This window comes from Cryptotermes secundus, unplaced genomic scaffold (assembly GCF_002891405.2).
Source record: "Cryptotermes secundus unplaced genomic scaffold, Csec_1.0 scaffold836, whole genome shotgun sequence".
NCBI classification, from domain to species: domain Eukaryota; kingdom Metazoa; phylum Arthropoda; class Insecta; order Blattodea; family Kalotermitidae; genus Cryptotermes; species Cryptotermes secundus.
The window spans coordinates 641545-664053 of NW_019729223.1; the positions used below are offsets into that span (position 1 = coordinate 641545).

Genomic DNA, 22509 nt, shown 5'->3' on the forward strand with positions numbered 1-22509 from the left:
ATTTCTTAACCTAATGACTATTTTTGAAAGATATAAGGAAAAATAATTTATGACTGCGCAGTGTAATATACACAGGGTGATTAATGTTGCAACAATAGATTTCTGTCTGCTGTATATGAACTAACAAAATACATTAACAGAGTTTTGTGAAAATTTTCTTGAACATTTCCTTATATCTCACATTCCTGCTGTTGTTTATTGTTTGTAGTTAACTTAATAATTCAGTCAGTAACTCAGGTTTTACAGCATGAAATGATTGGATGGCTGAAGTAGTGTTTCCACAAGTTATCATTCGACTTTGATTGAGATATTTGCAACAGAAGATGGCTGAAGTAGTGTTTCCACAAGTTATCATTCGACTTTGATTGAGATATTTGCAACAGAAGACTAGAATAAAAACGTTTTGGAAGCAAATTTTTAAAAATTGTCTTTAAGAACTAGCCTTACAAAACTAAGCATTAATCTGAAAACCACTGGTTACAAAAGTTCTGTGATTCTAAATGTCAATTCTGAATTTGTGATGACACCTGATGATACATGTTGTTCGAAGCACATATTCATTCAATCATGGGACATTGGTGAGATGAGAAAGTCCTCAATAATTCACACAGCTTAGCTTGTTTTACTTCAGTCATTACGTGAGCATGACAGAGGAGCCAACTCTTGCAAGAAATTATTACAATTAAACAAACTACATACAGGAACGCATTTCCAAATATTCAAAATCATCTCATAGCTCCATAAAATATATAGTTACTTTATTTAACTAATTTCCTTAAAACATTAAAAATAAATACAAACATAACACCAAAAGCTCATCAAAATATAACAGTTATTATAAAAATATATCTATATTATTCATATTTAGGGGATATAAAAATAATTCACTGCATAATTTTTTGTCTTGAGCCTGACTGTAATGACTTAGCATCTCTATTACAGAAAACACTGAGCACATACAGAATGTCCAATCCTACATATCAACAAAATAAAATATAATGTACACAAAATTAAGCAGACATTAAGCTGTGGACATTTTCATGTAATGTGATAACTCTCTCCAAGTTTTCATATACATGATGGTATTTGGAAGTTGGCAGTTGTAATCGTAATATATGTAATATTTATACAGACATATTATATACACAATGGTTGTTATGTTGTATGTTATTATTTAATATTTGATACTATTTCATGCGCGACGCTGTTGTGTAAATGTCCAATCTGATGGACTGATAGATATACTCAGTGTAGCAGGAAGTGGATTATTCTATGCTTGACACAGAGTTTAAATTTACACTCTTCTTCGAATGATGTTCATTGAAGTGTATTCAAACCAAGCACGACCAATATACAGATTTCTGATCCACTGAGACAAGCATGTGAAACAGGCAAGATGTGTTCTGTGACAATATGGTCCTCCGTGCCATACAGGGTCAATGGACAATGCTAAATGCATACACAAAACGTTTCAGGGACCCCACTGGAAGTCTCTTTGCCAAGCAAATCTGGAATTAGGCCTGCCTTGCTCAACTGTGCATGTGGTTTTGCACAAAAGACTAAAATTGTGTGCTTACTAGTTTCAGTTTCCATTAGAAATGCTTTCCTGCTCCGAAGAGGACGAGACCTGTGTCAACAGAATGTTCTTCTTATGAAGCAACATTCTGTACACCTACAAGTCAAATGTAATGTATTAGGGAGTGAGAAATGTGATAATGTACTGAACATGATGTGTTATTTACCAGCGGTCAACATGTGGTATGCTGTGATGAAAAACATGAACAGTCCTTTGCATTTTGAAGAACATTTGGTGGCCAGTAATAAGTTCTTAGCTATGACAGAGGAAATTGCTTTGCATCATTCCTACAGGAACAGTTTTCAAGTTCGGTTGTGCACCATCTCACTTCTCCCATTGTGTTCATGCCTTTTCCTGACCACTGGAAAGGAAGAGGCAGCCCAATTCCCTGGCCTCTTTCTTCCCCACATTATTATCTTAGACTCTACTCTACTGCAGGTTTGTAAGACACAGGAGCAAAACGTGGATGAGTTGTGTGAAAGAACAGTTAGAGACACAGAATGTGTCACCAATGAATGCTCACCAATATGTGGTATCACTAATGGTGTCCATATTGAGATCTACTGAGCACATAAGAAATCTTGTGAGGTGCAGTCTTTGATGATGTATTAATTTCTCCCTCATACTTCCTGATGAAAGCTACATGATATTTTATTTCATTGACATTTAGGGCCAGACACACAATGTATATATGTAGGAAAGGTGTTAAATAATCTAGCCTATGGCACCACATTTCTTAATAATTAATGGTATGTTATTGAAGGTACTCCACTCTATTTCTTACTGACAAATTAAGTTCATATGCAAGTTTCATTTAATTAGTGATACCAATATGTTTCAAAGCTTACACTTAATACCATTTTGACAACACACAGAATTGACTGAATAATGGGTGGGGGTGGGGGGGGTTATATGAGCTGCAAATTGCTGGTCATTTCTACAACACTATTAAAAACTGAATTTCAGGGTTTTCACAGTATTGTCACTGTTTCCAAGGCATATTTCCATTCTTCTTGCACAATAAGCATGTATTAGTAAAGAACTAAGAATTTTTAAGTGGTGATTACCCAAGTTCATCTGGAATGTAGTCTCGAGGGAAAGCTTTGAATGATTTGCGATTTCACTGGAAACAAATTGACAAATTTGTCATCAAAATCCTGTTAATTAATAATCAAAACTGTTACATATCACTTAATGTCAAATAATATTACAAAAAAAAAGCAATCAGTTTAGTGTAAGTTTATGTGGAAATTTGAAAGTTAAAATGCATTAATGTTGATGCTAGTGAAAAGTGTTAATATTGTGAAATATACTTCCTTCAGAAATTAGCAGATCAGTCAAACTACCAAAACACATGCAAATCACTGTTACCCTATCACAGAAGCATCAGAGATGTTTACACAAGCATACAACATACCGTATTCATCCCTTACTTTCGATACATTTACTTCCTAAACAGATAAATACAAGCCATGCACACACATTTTCAGAGTATAAAATTCTTATCTTTCTATAGTGACAAATATGTTATTAAACCTTTAATTTTTCTTGTCTTCCTGCTTTGTAGAAGCGATGTTAACTCAAGCATGTTTTACCTACAGTGTCCCTCTAAGATTCTGCCTCTTCAACTTTCACTAGCAATTATTCATTTAGAACAGCGCTGTTTTTGTGCTTTTCTCAACCATAATTCATTTTTAACAATCTGTCAAACAGCACTTGATGAACAAATACTGTGCATAAACTCTAGAACACAAATATTTGAAGAATATTGAAGCTGAAAAATTCCATTCACTTATGTTTTTGCATATATTTATATGACTGACTAGAGATTGACACAACTCTTCAATTACATCACATAAAATGAATAATGTACATACAGAAAGACAAGCTGAACTGGATAAGACCTTCCAGACCTTGAATGGACAATTGTGCAAGTCAGGACATTGAAGAAGAAGATAAGGAGGAAGATGCAGAGGAAGAAATGAAGGATCCAGAAGAGAAGGAAGAGGTAGGAGATGAGAAGCAGGATGAAACAAAGGAACACGAGATAAAGGAGTAGGAAGAGGTGGAAGGGAAGAAGAAAAAGTTGAGGAAGAAGATAACTGAGGACAAAATAATGTAGAAAAAGAAGAATAAAAGGGCACTAATAAAGAAAAAAAGCATTTTTCGTGATGCCTTTGGTCAGAACTGGATACATAAGTTGTCATTTGAATACACTATAACTAGAGAGCTGATTAACAGAACAGTTAAAAACGTGGTAAGCAACCAAGAAGGCAATGTGGTCTACAGAAGGCTCATAGCCAACTTCAGCTCAGTGACAGTTTTATCTAATTAAGTGTGAAAATATTTAGTTTTAATACAACCCCCTTATATCACATCTCCATCCTCTTGAGAATCCACAGCAAACCCCATAAGTTTCTGAAACTTCCACAAATCCAAAAACATCATCCTAGTCCAGATTTCATATTTACCTGAAACCAACTGGATGTTCAGGGTGGATAAAACACATTTTACAGATCTACTTACAATGCAACTTAAAGTAGCATGACATAAAGATTGTAAGCTCTTTATGAACCATGTTTCTTGGTAGGATTTGTAATTACAAAATTAAAGAATGTACTCATGAAAGTCCAAAACTGAAGAACTCGTCAAATTACGTTTCATACATAATTAAGATGAATATCATGTTATAACTGAAATTATAAATCAACTTCAAATTCAGACCATATGCATATATCAAACCACACCTAACCTCACTCACAACTTAGTGATTTTCTACACAAAATAAAATGTTTCTTAATTATAACAGCATCTTAAGAGGATGTAATTAATGCTAAAATGGCTGAAAAAAATCATTTTTTTTTTGCCATCAGAAAAAAAGGAACATGAAAATCATGATTATTGGTCATCTTCTTGTCAGAGTGCATTTGTATTTACTTACGCATTAAACTGATACGAATTCAATGTATGCAAACTAAACTTTTAAAACATCTACTTGTTCATCGTGCACTACATATTCAAATATTGTTAAGTAAATGTTGAGTTGCTACATCTCTGGTACTTACAAATTTTGGATCTCTCGGACATCAAATCCTTAATTAATTCTACCACTCACAAGTTGGCCCAAAGAGCAAAAATGCTCTGCATAAGAAAACTTTGCTGCTGTGTCAACATTAAACAACTGTTTGCATTTAGGTGTCCTTGTCTGAGGAACTTTATATAGGCTTACAGTACCAGGAAACTGCTTTACAGTAGTCAGTATTTTACCGATACTATTATCCATTATGATTAATACAATAATTACCTTTATAGTTATTATGATATCAAAGATCATTTTTGCGGAGACTTCTATTTCAGGGAGAAGCAATAATTCCAGAAAAATTACTCATTGTTAATTAAGACTATCCTAGTGACACAGAATAATGTGGAGAGTTTTCCTGCATTTTCTTGTACAATTTTTACAATTATGGAGTAAAGTTAACAAAGTCCTACAAAATAGTTACGGAAGTAATAACTAAATATTAATACATTAAAAACTGTGTGTATAAGCATGAGAAAAAAATGACAGGACCATCAAAGTTTATTGGATGTGTATTTCTTTTTACTGATCTCAAACATCAAGGTAACACTTGCCTAGACAATTGTATTGACCTCTTAAGGTAATATTAGAAATATCTAAGTATCACATAAACAACAATTATTAGAATAACATACTGAGTATTATAAAGAGAACATAACCACACGTCAAGACTCCACCATTATGTCACATGAAAACAAAACAGTGTAAACAAGATGACACACACTTAAAATGGCATGAAGACCCCACTCATGTTAATGTTAATAAGATCCACAACATACTTATCCAAAGTGAGATTCTTCAAATCAACTTGGTGTCTGGCCAAAATAGAGAGCTTTTGTAGGCAAACTACTTACAACACCATTTGTTTTCTTCTGGACCACATCCAGCATCTGGTTGCCATATCTCACCGTGGAGCTCATGGCACCAAACACGCGATTCACCAGACCTTTAGGCGGCACTGGCTTTTCATTAACTGGAGGCAATTCAGGAACTGTCAAGGGACCAGAGACATCAGCAATTATTTCTTAAATTTGGTGAAACTTTTATCTTATAAACCTGTGTGTAACAAAAATAAACAGTAGAAAGACATACTTGCTTACTAATGGAGCTCTGCTTTTCTTGAGGAGCTGCCAATTCTGCAGCTACTCAAGAATTTCCCAGCATTTGATGGAACCCGAAGGTTCATTACCATGTTCACAAGAGCCCTCCACTGGTCCCTATCCTGAACCAGATCAATCCAATCCATACCATCCCATCCTATCTCTCTAAGATCCATTTTAATATTGTCCACCCACCTACGCCTTGGTGTTCCCAGTGGTCTCTTTCCTTCTGGCTTTCCCACCAATATCCTATACGCATTCCTCGTCTCCCCTACTCGTGCTACATGCCCTGTCCACCTCATCCTCCTTAACTTCATCATTCTAATTATACTTGGAGACGAGTACAAGTTATGAAGCTCCTCATTATACAGTTTTCTCCAACCTCCTGTCACTTCATCTCTCTTCGGTCCAAATATTCTCCTCAACACCCTGTTCTCAAACACCCTCAGTTTACGTTCCTCCCTTAATGTCAGAGACCAATTTTCACACCCATACAGAACCACAGCAAAATTATAGTTTTGCATATTCTAATTTTTATGTTTTTGGATAGCAGACAAGAAGACAAAAAGTTCTGGACCAAACGGTAGCAAACATTACAAGAGTTAAATCTCCTGTAGAAAGATATATCCCACCAAAATACATTCCTCTATCGCCCTGATGTTAATTTATTACAGACCTCAATAAATATGTTGTTTCTTTTTCATCATACCAAACTGGTGCTGAAATAATGGCATAAATGAATGCTAAATTTCATAACATGAAGCTAACATACAATTCTAAAGCTGATTAAGCTAATATGGTACACAGAAATGTATCATTTTTCTTCTGTTCCATAAAGCACACACAGCATAAAAAAATGTTCAAAGTAAAAGTTGTGGACGTTAATCAGAGCTATAATGTCATGTGAAATTTCTCATGTGACAAGCCATTTTTGTGAAACAAGATGATAATACATTCTCAAGAATCATATTCATCTGAACACCACATATATAAAGAAGGGTTTATCCTTGGTTCTTCCATCAAATATCAGCCCAGAGATTGGTTAAGCTGAATGGTACCATAAATGGTGAATAATGAATTCAAAAGGACTTAGAAGAAAGCAGTTATGGGTTGAGGTACTATTCTATCATTCACCTGCAAGAACTGCGGAAAAGCATGGAAAACCTTGTCATAAAATAAAACATAAAAGAAAAAAATAACAATGTTATTACCTAAACATGTTATGAGTTAAAATTCCTGTCTATTATAACATCTAAACTTCATTCTATTGTCTAATACTTCCAGCTGTCTGTTCTGTAGTTAATGCAGATTCTCCATTTAAACTGAGAGTTTCAAGCCCATAAGCAACAAATAAAATTACATTTTTCTAGATTTATTCTTTAAATTAATTACATTAATTTGGTCCCTATCACCACAGGATGGTACATTGTTAGTTTGAAAACAGAGAAGATGACATGTAGATACAAAGGATAGCTGTGAACACACACAGCTGACAAGGGATGATCCTCCATCTTTGGCATTAAGTGCAGGGTATAGGATCAATGATCCTTTACCAAAAAAAATCTCTTTTTTGATACTTCTACAGAAGTGTCAGAATTGAACAAACTTTTCTTAATGACACAGATGTTTGTCACATATTATTGCTAGGCGAGTGAAATCTGAGGAATCACAATGGGCTTGGCATATGGCTAGAATTAGAAAGTTCTGGTGTACAAAACTTATGAGAAACCTTCAGATTCTACAATCAGAGAACATGTTTTATTCACGAAGAACACTGTCTTCTGGGTTGTATTGTTGTGTAGTCTGAAGAGAGCCCGACATTTTAAAGGAACACAATGCTTCCATCTTCAGGGTCATACAGCAAGCCAGGCAAAAAAAAAAAACAGTGTAAGGAAACTCAGCTTCTTGAATGCTTCTGCTGGTTTCTTGCATGGTTCACTCTTTGACCCAGAAGATGGCAGAAGCATGTTCCTCTGAAACACTGAGCTTAACATGTTTTATCCAATAAGGTTTCAACATATTTTCTTTTTCTGTGGCACTACAGCCCCAATTTGGGCCTAGGCCTACCTCCATGAAACTCTCCGTTTAACTTCGGTTTACTAGATCTTACACATTCGGTAGGACTCCTTGGGCGAGTGATCAGCTCGTCGCAAGGCCTCTACCTGTAGACAAACACAGAAAAACACACACAAACATCCATGCCCTGAGTGGGATTCGAACCCACGATCCCGGCTTCCAAGCAAGCGAAGACAGTGCATGCCTTAGACCACTTGGCTACCATGACCGGCAAGGTTTCAACATATAGTGTTGGAAAATAAATGATTCTAAACTGAAAGAGGAGAAAGTTGAACAGAACAGAAGGCCACATGAAAATAAAATTTTGGGGATAATCCTGCATTTAAGCATCCTGTTGCATTACTATATCTAATACTGTTTACTGTACCACAAAGTCCATCAACAAGGCAACAAATCGTTCCTCCTTTCTTACACTTTCACTTTCGACACAACATGTTTAAGCCCTAAATGAGTATGACGTTTTAAATCATGAAGCATGCAGTCACATGTGTGACAAATGGACAATATTAGTGCAGGGTAGCAGTTCTAGCATAGTATGATACCTGAAGACGGCCATTTACGGCCAAAACATGTTGTGTCAAAAGTGAAAGTGTATGAAAGAAGGAACAATTTGTTGCATTGTTGACGGACTGTGTAGTACAATAAACAGTATTAGATTTGGGCATAATATTCTGTAATAGGCATGAAGTTTAATGCTCACCAACTAGGAAAGTGAGCAGCATTTTGTTCACCGTATCTGGCGACTCCTGATGTGGGAAATGACATGCACCATCAACAATCTTCAAGGAGAAATTCTGAACATAATCTGTAGACTTCACCACACTCTCCAAATTCACAAACTGATCTTTGTTGCCAGTCAAAAGGAGACAGGGCACATTCACCTGTTTGCTTTCTTCACTCACTCTGCTGAACGGAAGGTTCCTATAATAGTTGATGGGGCCAGTCCAATCCTCTGAAAAGTATACACTTATCTTTCACCAAAACCTCTAATAATGATCACAATTTTCCAAACTTTAAAAATTCCATTAACTCATACACACAAAGAACTTACAATTGCCTCAGTTTCATATTTTGTCACAATGTGGATCTGTCTTTACATGCCATACCTTTTCTGGAAAAAGCATATTTATAAGCTTCAACGTATGTTTCTTTACTGTTCACTTTATGCAGGTGGTGGAAACACTGGTTGATAATACTGAGATCTTCTTTCAGAGCATCAATTTCAGGCAAGTATGGAAGCTGGCTAAAGTGCACCCATCTGAAAAAGCCAGTCATCTCTCTTGAATCCAGTACTGTAGACATAGTACTGCTCCTGACCTTTGTTACCATGCGACAGGAGGAAATAACTCAAAGTGCAAAGTGTGACATCGTTCTCAAGTACTTCTCCTTAACTGATAAATTAATTATATAATTAGCTAAATCACTACTGAGAACTTAAGTAAAAACCCATATCTAAAATGCAAACTAAAAATATATGCTCCAACAGCTGCTCATGTAAGAATGTGTTATTTAAATTGCTTATCTCCCATACAACAGAGATAATACACATAAAATAATTTATTAAATATCATGTATTTTCATATTTCAGTTTTATGGTATGCTACTCACTCCTTATATTTATAGTTATAGAATTTTACTGTTCTAGCTTTTCGTTATAAAGTAAACCCTCTCTGATCCCGTTAGTTAATCCGGATGTCAGATAATCTGCATCAAAATATGAAAAATGAAGAACATGCTGTTCACAGTTTAGTAAAAAGTAAAAACAAGTAAAGCTATCCCTTTAACAGGCTGTGAAGGCCCATAGGGTTGTGAGACGTTGAGGGTCAAACATTATCTAGACAATTGGCTCAAAGATCGCGGTAAGGTTGTCAGCCTTAAGCGCCGGCCACGCTTTACTCCCAGGAAAATTACTGAATTAATTCCTGGTACTCATTTCTGTTAGAGGCTGAGTTGACCTCAGTGCCATAGTGCGGCCAGAAGGATCAGGTCAATTGAAGAAAATCCAATGACCTCATCAGGACTTGAACCCACGACCTTCCAGCTTGTGGCATAGTGCCCCAACCAACTACACTACCGCATGCACCTGTTCACAGTTGAGTACATACTTTAAAAGATGACTTGGCATTTAGGAAGACAGATGAGTCACTTGTCTGTTCAGACAAAACTTGAGTTTCTTCAAACCTGCATTATTACATTCAAAAACAAGTAATACTTCTGTCTTCTATCACTGAATAAATGTATTATCTTTTTATGGTTTTTAAATAAAGGCTCTATAATGAAATTTTTATTTATTTTCATCAGCACTATTTATATCATTAAATTTTACATTTATTTCTTTTCTAACTTTTTTTTTTTTTTTGTCTTTTAGAGCTATCTTTTGCTCCACCAATCCAGATGACCTCTACCCCCAATTACTCTGGATTAGTGAGGGTTTAATTAAAATNATTATGCATAGGGACAACTTTACCTTCTAATAATAATAATAATTCTAATAATCATGAAGGTTCAACTTACAATAAAGTAAAATAAAAAAATTGAGGTACATGTTATGTAACAATACGGATGCATGCACTTTAGTGATGATGACAAATTTCAAAAGGATATTTGGCCTTCAGATGATACAATTTGCATCAAAATATGCAGCTTAATAGTTTAAATGCAAATAAAATATTATTGCACTTGATAACATGATTTCTAAAATATTACAAACCCACAAGTGGCCAATGATGTCCTTCAAAATCCAATTTTGCACAAACATATAGTTTTAAATATTTTGTTTTGAATTTCAGAAGCACCTTAATTGGATTTTGTCTCTCAGATGACCCCCATCATGGTCTATTTACATGAACTCGTTAACTAATTCCACGGAGCAGAGCCCTTCTTCAGAAGCCAACAGTTACTCAACTATTCAAGAATTTCACAACGTTTTACGGAACCCAAACGTTCACTACTGTGTTAACAAGACCACATCACTGGTCTCCATCAAGAGCCAGATGACTCCAGTCCATCCTATTTCTATATGACCCATTTTAATACTATCCTCCCATCTATATCTAGGTCTTATTAGTGATCTCTCTCCTTCTGGTTTTCCCACCAAAACCCTGTATGCAATCCTCTTCTCGCATGCATGCTACATGATCCACCAATCTCATCCTCCTTGACTTCCATCATTCTAATTATGCTTGAGGAGTAAAAGTTATGAAGTTCATTATTATGCAATTTTCTCCAGTATCCTACAGTTATCTGAACTCACTTCAATCCAGAAAGGATTGCATGGATTTTCAGTTTGAACATTGTGAGGACTGCTGCACTGACTGCAACAGTGGACTGGAGAGGCTACAAGTGATATTTTAACAACAGAACCCAAAAATTCAATTCTGGATAATACCAAAGTCTACACTAAGTATTGAACCTGAGCTGTTCATTGCAGTCCGGTTTACTTTCTCACAAGCTTTTCCCTTATGGTCTACTTGAATACTAACCTCAAATCTGTGGTTCAGTCTTCTGCATGGCTGTTCATCATGGAATTCCCCACTAATAATATATGCATTTCTTGTTTTTCTCAGATCTAATTAAATTCCATAGCAGTCGAACTCAAAGTGGCATTACGAAAGCTTTTTCTGAGAACTTCAATTTTTCTTGTCAAACAATCATTCCACCAACAATCCACGCAAATCTATCATCTTCATAAACATTTGGGGTTGGTACATTTTAGGCCAAAGGATCAAGGGGCTCTGTCTTACTTCCACCCTTATTATTAAAACAATTCATTACCTTGTATTGAAAGTGCTGGCTGTGGGGAGTTCATTCCAGTACACATTTGGATGTGGACAGGCAATAGTTACAAACTTCTTCACCATATCAGGATACTGATGAATAAAATACCATCCCAACATTGCACCCAAATCATGGCCAATAACAGTACAACTTGAAACGCCAAGTGCAGAAACAAATTCCTTTAGCTCTGCCAATAAGGTGTCAACACGATAACTACGTCTCCACATTGGCTTGTCTGAATCACCAAACCCTTTCAGATCAAGGGCTACCACTCTAGAAAGTACACAATTTTTCCATTGACTATACTTCATTTACATTTCTGTATTTAAATACATTTCAAATATATACCACTTAATTTTATTCTCATTTCATAAGATCAACAAACCTTACTTCTATATTTTTGTTCACTCCATAAGGTTGATAATCCTGGCATGCATGCCTCAGGCATTTAAATAAGACTCAGATCATCGATATGGAACTTGACAATGTACGAAAAACGAATAAGACACTGGAAAGGTTTTCTCCAAGTGGGCTCAATTTTATTTTCTTTGCCAAATATCATTCCTTGAACACTCTATAACATATACACAGTACACAATAAAATGCCCGCAATTACTACAATCTTAGTCATTAATTTGGATTTCTGACTCTGCAGGGGTGCTGGACTCAAAGTATTAAAGTTTAATTAATTATCTGTTCATACTTACCTATAATGTTGTGCTAATATCGGAATCTGGTACCTCCAACTAAGCCAACAGTCAGGAAACCCATGCAAAAGAAGCAGGAGTGGATTGTCCTTGTCTCCTGATTCCACATAATGCAGCTTAACTCCCTGCATACAAACAATTACGACCTGTAGCATCTATTACTTTCGTAATAGGTTATTATAATTTTGAAAACTATTCCCTTATATCTAAATTCTGTAGGAAAAATAAGCAGCATGGAGGCTCATGTATCTATGTCAAAACAAATCTAGAAGCAAAGCCTTATAACTTGTTTGAAAACTTGAATCAAGAAGAACACTTTGAGGCTAGTATAATCAAACTTATCCAGTTTAATACAATTATTATCCATGTATATAGAACTCCAAACAGTAATACTAATATATTTATTGAAACCATAGACACAATAATTAGTAATTTAATAAACAAAGGGAAGAGCATCATCATTGTAGGTGATCTCAACATAGATTTCCTAGGAAGAGTAAATCTACAACTACAGACAATATTAAACTCATATGGCTTGCAAGCAATACTTGATGTCCCAACAAGAATAGGACCTAGAAATCAAACAGCATTAGATCAAATAATATTGAACAAGGGCTTATGGGGATACAATCTTAAGGTGATTGAAACAGGATTTTCTGACCACAAAGCACAGATACTACAAATACAGATGCAGTATAAGAATAAAAAGGGGCAAGTTAGAATAAAGAAAGAATTCAGAACAGCTAGATCTTACAGTGTACAATACCTAAACTATCTACTAGAAAAAGAGACTTGGAAGCTGGTTTTTAAGCAAAATTCAGCGAACGAGGCATACAGTGAATTTTTAGGTACTTTACAGTATTATTACGATACAGATATGCCTTTAAAAAAGGGTAAAACTAAATAGCAGGAAAGTAAATGGGTTACCTCAGGAATAAGGGTATCGGAGAATAGACTCAGGTTTCTTAATAGTCTAATGAAAGAAGGAAATATGCCATAAGCATTTAAAGAATACTATTCTCATTACAAAAAATATACAACAAAGTTATCAGTGAAGACAAAAAAATTAACTAATAACATGAGAATAAGACCATCAGGGAATAAAACAAAAGCCATGTGGGAGCTAGTTAAGGAGGAACTAGGTAAACAGAAAAAAGCAACGAAGAATATTGAAATAAGTGAGAATGGAGTAAATATACAAGAATCAAAAGCTACAGCCAAATGTCTTTAATGAATACTATACCAGTATTGCCCAAAAGGTACTGAGTGGCAATCCATTATCCAAAACCAATGAAGTTAATGTCAATACAGTAAATATAGCAGTAACATAATGTTCTTAACCCCAACTTAACATAATGTTCTTAACCCCAACTACTGAAGAGAAAGTGGCAGGCATAATTAAAGGATTGAGTAATAAAAAATCAACGGGAATAAATGATATTCCAGAGTATATTATTAAAAAATGTTATCCTAAAATAACAACTGCTTTGACACACATAATAAATCTGTCACTCTCAACTGGGCATTTTCCTGATCAACTTAAAATTGCAAAAGTGAAACCTTTGAAAGGATGTGATACAGAAGTTGGTCCCTGTCACCATGGCATGGCGCGTCCTAAGGTTGCGCATGGAGGAGACACCCTCCAGTTTTGGAGGGAAGCTGCGAATATATAGAATAAGTAGTTGCGAACAGCCGACAAGGGGTGGCCCTCCAGCTTGGAGGTTTGTCGTGGGGCTTACAACTCCTCACCATAAAAAAATCATTATGTTATGAAAATGAACACAAAGCCTCAGACCTGGACGGATTCTTTGGATAAACGACCTAAGCTAATGAAAATGGATATGAGAATAATCAGAGCATAATTAACAATAAGCAGCATGGTTTCTGTAAAGGGAAATCGACAAATACTGCAACTGCAGAGTTTATAGAAAGGGTCTACAAATCATTGGATGAGAGGGAAATAAGTAAAGGGATATTTCTGGATCTGTCAAAGGCATTTGACTTAGTTGATCACGATATATTGCTAAGGAAGATGACAAGAATGGGAATAAGAGGGGTTGCACTAAAATGGTTTCAATCATATCTAGAAAACAGGGAACAAAATGTGTAAATTATATACAGATGTAAAGAAACTAATGAAATCATTAACTATCTATCACAAAAGAGACCCATAAGACATGGAATCCCACAAGGTGCTGTTCTCGGACCAGTGTTGTTTTTGCTATATATCAATGATCTAGAAGCCAGCACTGAACATGGAAGACCAACGTTTTTTGCCGAGGATACTAGTATTCTTATAACAGGAAATAGTGCTAATGATGCCCAAAGGAAAATAAATAAAACAATAAATGCACTCAAAGAGTGGTATGAAAGGAATAGATACATACATACATACATACATACATTAATAGATTAATTATTAATAAAGAAAAAACAACAGCAATATCCTTTCATCAATGTCAAAAAGTACACGTCGTATGCCCATCAATAATGCTCTATGATACAGTCATCAGTTATATAGAACATACAAAATTGTTGGGAGTTTGGTTGGATCAGAATCTAAGGTGGACTGCACATACTCAACAGCTAGCAAATAAATTATGTAAAATATGTTTTGCCTTACGTGTATTCAAAAGAGTATCAGGGTTAGAGACTGTTCGCACCTTATATTATGCTTATTTTCAGTCCTTATGGATTGATATTTTGGGGCAATTTAGGAAACGCAAAACTGATCTTTAGGTTGCAGAAGAGGGCTATTAGAGCTATGATGCAAATCCCAAAAACAATTAGTTGTAAACAATATTTTAAATCGTTACATATATTACCTTTACCATGTCTGCATATATATATGAAATTCTAGTTTACATAAAAACCAATCTGCATGTTTTCATAACCAATTCAGGAATACACTCGCACAATACAAGGAGAAAAGAGGTCTTGTGCATAGTGCCATGTAATACAAGTCTATACAAAAACAATTTCAATAATATTGGACTTTGTTTGTTAAATCAGTTGCCACAATATATTAAACAGATACCAGTACTATACAAGTTTAAAAAGACTTTGAAAACATTCCTGCTTGATCATTGTTTCTATAGTATAGACGAGTTTCTCTTGTTTGGGGGCAAATCCTAGTTCTAATCACTTGTAAACATATATTTCAAGAATAATTAACTTGTAGATTTTAATACTAGTAATGTTATAGGAATGCCTACTGCCCTACTCCGTATTTTTTTATTACAGGAACGAGATCGAGGATACCAGGGTATTTTGTGCCGGGATAGAAGGATCGGGTCTTGAGGCGTACAGCGGTGTCGTGTGTTAAACGATTATATTAGTTCTATTATTAGAATCATCACATTATATTATTATTATTTATTATTGTAAAGTATTTGACTTGTCCTATATCATGTATAATGGTCCATGGATATTAAGTAAATAAATAAATAACTGACGATCATAGCATCGGTCACATTAGTGAGGTTACAAGTTTCGTTCAAATTCGGCAACCTGTAATGCAAATCAGACATTTGTGCTTAACAAAATATTTTCGGTGTATTTGTCGAATTAAACTGTACTAGTAACATAAATACCTCAACTTACCTTCAGCTTCACATATGAATGTCGCCCTAATGCAGAATCTACTAGGCATGGGGGCGGGGCTTCCCTTCTTTGCAACGAAAAAAATCCATTTGGGTTCCATGCCCATTGTGCTAACCTTTTCAAAATAACCCAGAATCCACATGTGAATGATAATAGATGTATTTTAAATGAATCCCACGACGAAATCGACACTATGCATTCCTGTCCGTAATCGGAGAACATTCTTCGAGAACACCTGTAACGTTCCAAGTTTAACTGCACCCCACTGCTACAAGACCTACAAGACGCTCACAGAACCCAGACGGCTAGAAAGCAGCGTGATAAGCACGGATCGCCGAGTGACACTGACCGATATATGCATGCAAGGCTTCAAGGGGTTCAAGGGCAAAGGTACTCCCGAACATCATCCCAACACAGCACACATAGTTGGACTCTGTGACGTCCGGTGACAGTCAGTTGTCACAAATCAGTCAAAATGGTCAAAACCCCCACAGCACGGTTTTATGGGAACGTATGGGAATATATACTGAAAACGTATCCGATTGTAAACTATTCTGAATGGAACTGATCTCCAGGAAAATAGATGACATTGAACTAACATTCCTAAGACAGCAAATTCAATTGTATGACATTATCACTCCTATTCCTTTATTTCATGATCATTAACTTCTCTTAATGAGAATGTGGGCAGAACACAAGCCTATTCACACTTCATTTTCATTTGGCTGGACATGCATATTTCACTATCACCTGTGTTCCTCATCCATTCAAGGCTCTGACATTGCTCAGTAACAAGGACACTAATATTCCCAAAATGACCATTTTTCTTCTCCAAATTTATGTGCAGCTTCACACTCCAGGCATTATTGCTCTGTTACACCCCTAGTATAATTCCAAATTATCATCAGTTGATTTTGATGGTTCAACTTGGCAATCATTTCTGTGTTAAGATATAAGAACATTGGATAGATGTACATGTGGTCAAGAATCATAGCTGTATCATGAGTGGCATGTGAAATTATTAGTCACTTTACTATGCTCTCAGATACTAACACTGAAAATATTTCTACTGTTGCCAAATAAATTACTTGTATAGCTGTAAATAAAAATATTGTTAATACTTCCTTTAACTAGAATCTATAAAATATTTTGTTTATTCTGTTTATGCCTTACATAACTTCCTGTCCATAGACATTTCCTGTGTAGAAGGTAATAATTCCTATTAGTATTCATATAGCTGGTTGCTTTCTACTCTAAGTACATCTATGTTTGAATTCTCCAAGCTCTGGATGTCAAAACACATCCTGATATTTCTGTGGCCTGCAAAAAGTTATGTTTCAAACTTTTAAACTAGCATCCAATAAATCTGTCATAAATGAATACAATATTTCTACACACTTGCAGAACTAAAATGTGGATGCACAAATTACACGACATATTTCTGGTGCACCTAATTTACATAAAATATTGATGTAACAAAATCAACACTGAAGTAAAAAGGCCCAACGATAAAATCCTGGCCATGTTTAATTAAATACCATGCCATGAAAATATATGGGAAGTGGAAGTACAGCTCCATGCATTCTTAACCTCAGCACTGCGTGTGATAGGTGGTCAGTTTCATTGGCTACCCAGCCTAGTCCTGCATGGAGTAGTCCCCAGCATCCATTTGATTAGCCCTAGAGCTGGTCTAGTCATGGGAATGAAGAAACAATGCCTTTCCCTACAAGAAGTTAATCTCGCGTCATCTAGCTCAGAGACAAAATATAAAAGCAATAATGTCTCTCACAGGTAACGTCCTGTGCTTAACTAAACAAGCACTACACCATGAATGCATATACAGGAGTGGATGTACAGATCCACATTTTGACCTCGGCACTAGCTGGAGGTGAGTGGTCAGTTTCACGCCATTCTACCCCTAGGGAAAGAGCCCCCAGTTCCCACTGGATAGGAGACTGGGTAGGCACCAGATCCAGTCTGGATGACATGGAAAGAGAAAATTCTTGATCCTACCAGGACTCAAACTCCGACCCGTCATCCAACCCATAGCCAGTATAACGTCTCTCACACTACACTCCAACAAGGCATACAAAACGTAACTATCCCCCACATTATCAATATAATCTGTAATTTTGTTCCTATCCCCACTGTATTACACAAAGGTACATAAACAAAACAAAAAATTTACAGGTAACTGTTACGGAAAACATCTGCAGCTGACGGACACAAAAATTAAACAGATGGTTAACCCCCACAACCAGAAGTAATCTGAGGTAACCACATATGAGAAACAAAACAGCTTTACAATGAGCAGCAGATTCCTTCATCAAAACAACCTGTACAGCTAAAGATGGCCGGTCTGGCCGAAACAAGTAGTGTCAATAAAGAAAAATGATAAGTGAATAATAACCAAGGTTCCACACAGAAGGCATAAAAGCAAAACAAAGTGCCAGATCTATGCAGTGCAATAGGATGCTGCAATAAAACATTAAAGAAAATGTAACTTAATACTTTTTTCATAAATTATATACCGATGTAAATTATACAATATGAAAACTTATTTTATAATTATGTAACTGAAATTAAAACACTATACAGAGAACTGGTTATTGAATAAGCAAAATACACCAAAGAAAATAATTTAATAACATATTCTACACAGTTCTGAAAATATATTCTAATACACCTTCATAAATATGCACATATGACATATGAAATTAAAACTCTATACAGAGAACTAGTTATTGCACGACCTAAATACACCAGAGAAAATAAGTTAATAACATATTCTACACATTTCTGAAAATATATTTTAATACACCTTCATAAATATGTACATGTGAAATTTATGGGAATTTTAGTGGAATATGAACATATACAAGTATTTAAATATTGTATCATACAGCATGCCCTTCAATTTTTTTTATTGAGCTTCTAATGTACTAAACCTTAATTTTTTCTGAATAGCTTTTATAGTACAATATAACTGTTTTATTATTAATTACTACTTACAGCCACATTAGTGGCACAATGAAACCCCATCTAATGCTCCTTAATTTACCATTTTCCCTCATTTAATAAGGTAAATATTCTCACTGTTTAAATGACTCCATTTCTTTAGTTTAGTGCTCAAATCTACTGCTCCCCAAAGAAACCTTAAATTGGGGTTTCATTGTACATATTAAAAACAAAGTGCAATGAAGAGCAGTCAATAAATAATGCCTAAACCTGAAAGGGAAACCTTTGACTATGATCAGCATGTCAGCAGAGTCCAAATACATGATGAAATAAAACTAATTACAAAAACATAACATATCCTGCAGTAAGAAGTGATGTTTATTCCAGTCTAAAACTTGTTTCAAGTTGAAAAATTCTCAAATCCTTCTTGGGTTGTTTCCCCTAATCTGTTACCTGACTTTTAAGATAAATTCTGGTGACTGTATACACGTACAGAATGTTTTCCTGGAATAAACACAGATATATCTGTTTTTTTAAATGTTGCAGTTCATCTGCTGGAAAATTTATGTTGTTTATGTCATCGTTATCATGCGCTGGCATTTCCAGTAGGGTGGGTCCAATCGAAGCCTTTCTATTCTTACAGAATCTCCTATGAGGATTTCTCTTTATGTCCACTCTTTCTCTTATCTCATTTGCATATATACCTTCACATGCTCTAACATGACCTCAGTCCCATACCCCACTGTCTGTCTATTTAACATCTTCATTTTTATGATACATAAAATCCTCAGAGCTGTGGCTGAATGAAATGAAATCTTATCAAACAACCAATTACATCAATACAGAATAAAAGGAGAATGTTTCCATCTCTATCAAAATATTTGTTCTGTATCTATAATATGTACAATCACCCACTCCACCAAATCTTCATTTTGATGCTCTAAAAAGAATCCCACTGCTGTCCATGCATAAGATGCTGCTGCCCAGCCAACATCTCATGTAATGATGTGTATTTGAAGAAAAAATTCATATAAGGTTGAAATTTTTATTTCAGATACCAAAACATATCTGAAACCTGACTGTGAATTGGTGGTACTTTACGCTTCATAGTCTACTTTATTTAAGAATATGTCTCCATTGGAATTACAGGCAAACCTCTACTTATAAACTTTCAAGAAACAACAATGTATTTACAAACATTGCATAGGCTAATGAACTGCAACTCTCAATTCATTTAATGAACATTTTAACACATTAACAAATTTAACAACATACCTTAATAAAAAAATACATTCAACTTACAAACACATCTCAAGAACACATTTTGTTCCTAAGCTGGGGTTCACCGGCAGTCTAAGTTATTTTTCCATCACACGGCACAGAATCTAATCACACAGATTCTGAAGCAATACCCAGTATTACAGAATCCAACTCTCTGATGAGGTTTTCTTACCTTGTGGTGGTGGTGGGGGACCACTGAAACTTACAATCCTAATAAAGATGCCCTAATCTTGATGCCTTTTTTATTGTTCATCATATTATAAATGATTTTTAGTTTGATAATCTAGTAGCATGAACTGAGTTACAAAATTAGCTTACTTTGTTTAACAAGATATCTGATGTAAGATTTGGGGTTTTCATGGCGGTGACTATGAAGAAAGCATTCTTCTGGGATGTGGCACCACATCCCAGAAGACTGCTTTCTTCAAGATATCTGATATCCATTTTATATTAACTTGTACTTGTTAGCTCAAACTTCTGCATCTCCTGTCCACACACTCAAGAGTGCAGAAAATATACACATATTTCATTCATTAATTAATGTTCTGCCCATCAGCCATTTCATCTGAATAACATTCAAATGTCTTTTCTAAGTGAAAACAACCCTTGAACACATACCCAACAGTAACCGTTTATAACATTAATAAACTTCATTGTACAGTCATTCTGAAGCAGTCAACAGACATTCCACTATTCAAGAAACACTCTGAAAGTTCATTACCTGCAACACAAAATTCCAAACCCTAAACCATCTTCTAAGTAAGTTTAAGTCTGTTGGATTTGAGGTTTACACAGCAGTCACTATGAATAGTACAATCTTTTGGATTGCAGAGCAGTCACTATGAACAGCACAATCTTTTGGATTGTAAAGCCATGCAGCTCAATTAAAGTCCACTGATAACAAGATGGCATCAAGCAGAGCTTTACTTATTTCTATGTTTGCCACCTGCTTTATGCTGGTTTCTTGCTTGGTTTACTCTTCAACCCTGAAGATGGAGATGGTATGTTCCTCTGAAATGTCAGTGAACTTCTTTTACTGAACTACATAGCATTATAACTCACAAGATTACTCCATTCACATTCCCATATAAAATTTAATCCATCTGAATATTATCTTCCAAAGTTCACCTCAATTTCCAAAATGGTCTATTTATATAAGGTTTTCCAGTTAGAATTATATTTTCACTTCTCTCTTAGCCCATACATGCTGCATACCTGTCAATCTTAAACCTTTAATTCATTTAACCTTCCTGTACTACATAGCATTCTTCATACAAGCAGTGAATACAAAATGTTTTCTATCATTACTCTGGAACTAGAGAAGAAATTACAGGTAACAAGCTAATAACATAAGGCACAAAAGCTGCAGTAACGGTATTTTCAGTCTCTTAAATCTGACAAAGTCTCATTATCAGGGGCATAATATTTCTTTTCAATAATCTATAAAAGTTCTGTGACAATGAATTATATTTTGTTACGACTTCTTCATTAAATCAAACATGCTGCTAATTAATGGAAGACTAATTATGCTCAGGTACGTGTAGTACACAGACAGTTTAAAAAGTGCCCAGCGTTCAGACATGACTGTACTCCAGCGTGAGAGCCAAGTCTTGCATAGCTTCAAACGCTCTCCATAGACACTCTGGATGACACACCGAGACATCACCAAGAATGATGTTTTCCTAAAACAATAAGAAAAAGTTTTAAAGTACAACTAATTTGTTTAATACTGGATAATTCAAACCAAGCCTGTGGGAAGCAAACAGAGAACAATGTGCTAGGAATGATAGCAGAACCTTAAAGAGATGAAGTAACAGGAAGTGAACAAGATTATACAATGAGGAGCTCCTTTTCCACCTGGTATTATTTAGGTGACTCAGTCAAGGATGAGAAAGCCATAACATGTAACACCTATGCAGGAAATTGCAAGCACGCAGGAACATTTTGGTTAGAAAATCTCAAGGAGACCAGTATACATAAGCAGACAATATATAATTGGATCTTAAAGGGTGGGATGTGAAATTGTGTGGAATGGACTAAGCTGGCTCAGGATACATTCTAGTGGTGGGGTTATGGCTAAACAAGAAAGAAATTACAACCTACTTCTGCCAATTTTGTTACCATTCTCACAAGAGGCCATGAGACATCCTTATCTTGAGCCAGATGAATCCAGTTCATGCATTTAAATCCTATTTCTCTAAGATTTTAATATCATCTTCCTATCTATGTCTAGGAGTCGGAATAGCTAAGCCAGTATAGTGGCGTGCTACAGGCTCGATAGCCTGAGTCCAAATCCCAACATGTCAAGATTTTTTCTTCTCCACAGCATCCAGACCAGCTCTGGTGCCCAAC

General features: G+C 35.4%; 2 protein-coding genes across 6 annotated transcripts in view; both read right to left on the reverse strand.

Annotated features, from left to right (window-relative positions):
• Nucleotides 1-599: 599 nt before the first annotated feature.
• On the reverse strand, nt 600-16330 carry LOC111865546 (epoxide hydrolase 4). 2 transcript variants are annotated; one of them, XM_023853675.2, is made up of 7 exons: nt 15919-16330; nt 12316-12440; nt 11606-11881; nt 8938-9089; nt 8532-8783; nt 5510-5646; nt 600-2699 (listed from the first exon to the last, which is right to left on the reverse strand). In XM_023853675.2, exons 1-7 carry the CDS (start codon nt 16138-16140, stop codon nt 2697-2699), a joined length of 1167 nt encoding a protein of 388 aa, XP_023709443.1. In that variant the 5' UTR covers nt 16141-16330; the 3' UTR covers nt 600-2696. The 2 variants fall into 2 exon arrangements, with proteins under 2 accessions (XP_023709443.1, XP_023709442.1); XM_023853674.2 differs by having other exon boundaries at nt 738-5646; nt 15919-16329.
• Nucleotides 16331-18541: 2211 nt separating this feature from the next.
• Nucleotides 18542-22509, reverse strand: part of LOC111865548 (aarF domain-containing protein kinase 1) — a 39035-nt gene continuing 35067 nt past the window's right edge. For all 4 annotated transcript variants that reach the window (XM_023853682.2, XM_023853680.2, XM_023853679.2 and 1 more), the window contains exon 10: nt 18542-21839. In XM_023853682.2, the coding sequence (XP_023709450.1) occupies nt 21632-21839 (208 nt within the window). In that variant the 3' untranslated portion in view covers nt 18542-21631. The remainder of the gene's footprint in view (nt 21840-22509) is intronic.

Excerpts from the sequence above, each read along its gene's own strand:
- LOC111865546 (XM_023853674.2), bottom strand. The coding sequence starts at position 16,140 with ATGTTCTCCGATTACGGACAGGAATGCATAGTGTCGATTTCGTCGTGG. Across the intron at positions 11,882-12,315 it reads ATATTAGCACAACATTATAG|AGTGGTAGCCCTTGATCTGA; the intron begins GTAAGTATGAAC and ends TGTACTTTCTAG. Across the intron at positions 9,090-11,605 it reads GCCAGCACTTTCAATACAAG|ATGGGTGCACTTTAGCCAGC; the intron begins GTAATGAATTGT and ends TGGCTTTTTCAG.